The sequence below is a fragment of the Ursus maritimus genome, unplaced genomic scaffold, assembly GCF_017311325.1.
Source record: "Ursus maritimus isolate PB19 unplaced genomic scaffold, ASM1731132v1 scaffold_5, whole genome shotgun sequence".
NCBI lineage: Eukaryota > Metazoa > Chordata > Mammalia > Carnivora > Ursidae > Ursus > Ursus maritimus.
Window position 1 is genome coordinate 52,991,329 of NW_024426663.1, and position 4,701 is coordinate 52,996,029.

The 4,701-nt window shown below is 46.1% G+C and overlaps 1 protein-coding gene across 1 annotated transcript; it reads right to left on the reverse strand.

The window, feature by feature from the left end:
• Positions 1–224: 224 nt before the first annotated feature.
• On the reverse strand, positions 225–2,689 carry PCDHB3 (protocadherin beta 3). The gene is given in 4 exon segments (XM_040622335.1): positions 225–801; positions 803–837; positions 840–918; positions 920–2,689. Coding segments are annotated over 4 exon segments (2,334 nt in total). The 5' UTR covers positions 2,621–2,689; the 3' UTR covers positions 225–282.
• Positions 2,690–4,701: the final 2,012 nt, after the last annotated feature.

Below are 4,701 nucleotides of genomic sequence, written 5' to 3' on the forward strand. Positions count from 1 at the left end.
CTTAAAGTAAACCTGTTAGAAATCATCATTAAAACAAAATGAATGTATTTTTGCTCACCTATTAGAAAAGGAAAAGGAGGCATTAAGACTGCATTAGTAAGAAAGGAAGCAGATGAAAAAAGAATATGCAAGGATTAACAAAGTAAAATCAATATATAAACAAAAGGTTATATCAACTAAAGATTCTTGATTTCAAAAGAAGAACATAGTCAAACAACTATCTTTATACTATTCTGTAAATGAAACCTAAACTATCCTTAAAATTGGAGCTTTGCTTTAGTCTCACTCAGTGTCTTGAACCAGACCCATGGGCTTGAGGAACTTGAACTCGCCGGTCCCTGAGCCTCCCCTCAGACACACCTCGTACTGGTAGCTGTGGGACAGGGTCCCCGTGCCGCTGACGTCCACCAGGTGGCCCGCAAACGGGCCCTCGGGCACCGAGCAGCCGCCCCCCGACGCTGCCCGGCTCCGCCTGCACAGCCGCACCGCCACGAACACCAGCACCGACACCAGGAAGAGCGACGACACCGACGCCAAGGCGATGACCAAGTAGACGGTGAGCGGGTCGGCCCGGGCCTCGGCCGCCGCCACTTCCGGCAGCGGCAGGTAGGGCTGCGAGAAGCCGTCCACCAGCAGCACGTGCAGCGTGACGCTGGCCGACAGCGGCGGCTCGCCATTGTCCTTGACCAGCACCAGCAGCCTGTGCTTGACGGCGTCGCGCTCGCTCAGCAGCCGGGCCGTGCGCACCTCGCCGTTGTGCGCCCACACCAAGCCCGGTGGGGCTCCGTGAGCCATACGCTGGCAACGACAGCCAGGCGTTCTGGCCCGAGTCGCGCGCACCGCCACCACCTTGGTCACCAGGTAGCTCCGCCTCTGCGCCCTGGGCACACCAGCTCGGGTGCAGGGCGCCGAGCCGTCTCTGCAGCGGGTACAGCACGAAGGGCGCGTTGTCGTTGGCGTCCACCACCAGCACGCGCACCAGCGCCTGGCTGCTGAGCGCGGGCGAGCCGCGGTCGGCCGCGCGCACGCCGAACTCGAACGCCTGCAGCGCCTCGTAATCCAGCGCCCTGAGCGCGAACAGCTGCCCGTTGTCCGCGTTGATGGACACCAGCGAGGCCAGGGGCAGGTGCGGGTCGTGGGGCGGCAGCAGCAGCGAGTAGGTGACCTGGGCGTTGGCGCCCGCGTCTCTGTCGGTGGCGCTCACGCTGCCGATGTGCAGGGCGGGGCTGTTGTTCTCGCGGACCCGCAGGGTGTAGGAGCTTTGGCTGAAGGCGGGGGCGTTGTCGTTGACGTCGGACACCGTCACCGTTAAGTTGTGCTGGGTTTTCAGCCTGGGGGTGCCCAGGTCGGTGACGGTGATGGTGATGTTGTACTCGGCCTGGGTCTCTCTGTCGAGTGGTCTCTCTGTAACTAGGGTGTAAAAATTTTCTACGGATGGTTTGAGCACGAAGGGGAGATTGTTCTCGATGAAACACATAATTCTCCCATTGTCTCCAGAGTCTAGATCAGACACACTGAAAACAGCCACCACAGTCTCTGGCGAGTTCTCAGGGATAGGGCTGGTAATTGAGGACAAGGTCAGTTCTGGTGGGTTGTCGTTCACATCAACCACCTGAACTATCACTGTGGTTTTTCCGGAAAGGCCTCCGCCATCCTTAGCTTCTATGTCCACTTCATAAGTATTCATAACCTCATAATTCAAATATTTGACTAGCTGGATATCACCAGTAATTGGATTTAGCTGGAAGGTTTTGCGAATTTCTTCAGAAGCGTGAAAAAATGCATATGATACTGTCCCAAAATTTCCTGTATCTAAGTCAGAAGCTGAGACAGTGACAATAACAGAGTTAATGGGGCTGTTCTCTAGAATTTGAACCTCATAGAGTGACTGTGTAAATTCAGGGGCGTTGTCGTTTATGTCTAAGACCAGGATGTGGAGCTGGGCGATTCCCGACCGGGGTGGAGAGCCGCCATCCAGCGCGGTGAGCGTCAAAATGAGCTCTGTCTGCTCCTCGCGGTCTAGCGCTTTGTCCAGCACCAGTTGTGGGTACTTTCTTCCGTCCCTACGGCTGCGTGTGAGAACGTGGAAATGGGAATTAGGAGTGATAGTGTAGTTGTGGAGACTGTTTCTTCCCACATCCAAGTCCTCAGCATTTTCCAAAGGAATTATGGTTCCTGGTGGCGTGTTTTCTAAGAGTTTCAGCTGCATTTCATTTTCAAAGAATACCGGAGAATGGTCGTTTACATCTATGACCTGAAGCTCATTTGTAACAAACTGCAAAGGGTTTTGCAGTAATATCTGAAAATGCAGTATACATGGCTCCGTGGGGCCGCATAGCTCTTCCCGGTCCAATTTCTCATGCAGGAGCAAATCGCCGGTCTGATGGTTGAGCTGAAAATGCTGTTTGTTCCCTTTAGACACAACCTGGGCGCCCCTCACAGCCAGTTCCCCTACCCCTAGCCCTAGATCCTTTGCTAGGTTGGCTATTAAATAGCCCCTCTCTGTTTCCTCAAACACAGAGTAGCGTCTTGAGTCAGACCCAGCCAGAGACCCACCCAGAAAAACAAAGAGAAATAGGACTTGCCTTTGTCTAAGAAAACGCTCCCCTCTGGCCTCCATTGTGCTTTCGCCACGTTCTTCCCGGATATATTGCCAAACTAAGCCTCCGGCAGTGCTAGCAAACGCAGCCTTTTGCCTTCCAACCTTTGAAGAAGGTCTAGCGAATAATCCTTTCCTGGGCTCAGATTTGCTTGCTTAAAAATCTGCCCAGGCTCACAACCCCCTAGTTTACCGAATTGGATCGGTGCCTTAAAGAGTGCGCACAATGCCGGTGGTTTAATTCGCCTTCTTAGTCAACAGCGCCACCATGCGTTCGCTGGTAGCTTAAAAATCTTAGAGAAGGTGTTGGGGCCGGAGCGGCGCAGGGTGTTTTGATTTTTTAATCGCTTATTCCCCTTCTCAAACCCATTTGACGCTACTGGAGGAGGTTCTTGTGTTAAATGAGTTAAACAAACACAACCTAGGGAAATGAAATGTCCCCTTAAAAAAGAACAACCACTGTCTTTGGTAAGAGTCCTCATTTACATGTTTTTGCTGATTTATATGATTTCGCTGATAGAGCTACTCTTCCTGCCCATCTGCAATTATTATCCATAAACTTTAAAGGATTTTGCTCTAAATGATGATATGCTTCATAGCCTACTTGCATTTTTCTCTTATTTTCCAGATTTTGTAAAATGTGCACGAATTGCATTTATAATCAGGGAAAAAATGCTATGAAAAGATGACCTCATGCAAGGTGATAAAAATTATAATAGGTCGTGTCAGGGTGTATACTCAGAGGTCACAAATGCCCAATTCCTTTCAAATCTTCACACTCAGGGAACATAGAGATTTCTCCTCTTCATATTTCACAATAATTTTACAATTACTGGTTTCATCTATATGAACTGTATTAACTGTTTCATCTATGTAACTGTAACTTATCTGTGGAAACACGTATTTGTTGAGTTTGTAGAAGTTAGGCATATAGTGGTAACAAGACAAATCGTGTCTATCTTGTACAGTTTTCCATCTAATGGGATGAACAGACTTTAAATATATGTTCAAACAAACTGTGAAAAGTGCTACATAGGAAATATACTGAGCACACTGAAAGTATGCAATAGGAGGACCTGACTCAATGGGTAGTGGGTGAAAAAGGTTCCATCAAAGTTGTGCCACTTAATCTAGAAGATGAAGGATAAGATGTTTGTCTTACAGGCCAAGTCTTACAGACTAAGACTGTAAAATGGGAAGAATACATATATGAGAAACTGATACATAAAGGCTGGCAATGGTAAATAATAGCCATTATAGATGATAAAAGGGCAGGGTACCCAAAACTTTGTGTCTCAAGAGTAAGTGGGAAGAGAAGGCCGGAGAGATAAACTGTGGGCAAATAACAGATGCTTGGATTTTATTCTAAGAATAAAAGGAAGACATTGCAAGGTTTTAAGCAGAGAAATGAAACAATTCAAATATCAACTGTTCAATCTAGCATCTTCACAATTATCAGGAATGTAACAGGAAGGATCATCTATTAGGATTGCTCTTAATATTAGTAATACTAACAGCACTTATACTTGTATATATATTATCTCATTTGATCATAATTTCAAGATATAGAAATAGCTGTTATTAGCATTTTGGGGGAACAGAAATTATGTGACTTATCCAAGATCCTACTAAGGATTAGCAGTGCTCTACACTGCTAATCTCAAAAGGAAACCTTTAGAATTCATATAATTTTAATAGCACAGCTCATGCAAATAAACATAAAATGATATAAGAATTTAAATATAGGCTGAAGAACATTAAGAATTAAAAATGTGTTTTAATGTATGGATCTGAAATTGCACTGCAAGAAATAAAGTTGGATGAATCATTTAGGGAATTACACAAGGAAATTTAAATTATAAAATCAAAAACACAATTTCCCCATATATATCCCTTAAGCTAGAAGGCAGGAGAGGAGACTCAAATTAATCAGGAAGAGAGAGAGACACCAGAGACTGATAACTGCATAATCTTTCAATAACAGTAATCAGGTTAATTTAGTAACCAAAAATTATATATGTAATTCCTTATGCATCAGAGAGCATTTAATTCCAGCAAAATTTTGTTCTCTGAGTATTTTAGTGTCTTTAAATATCAGAATA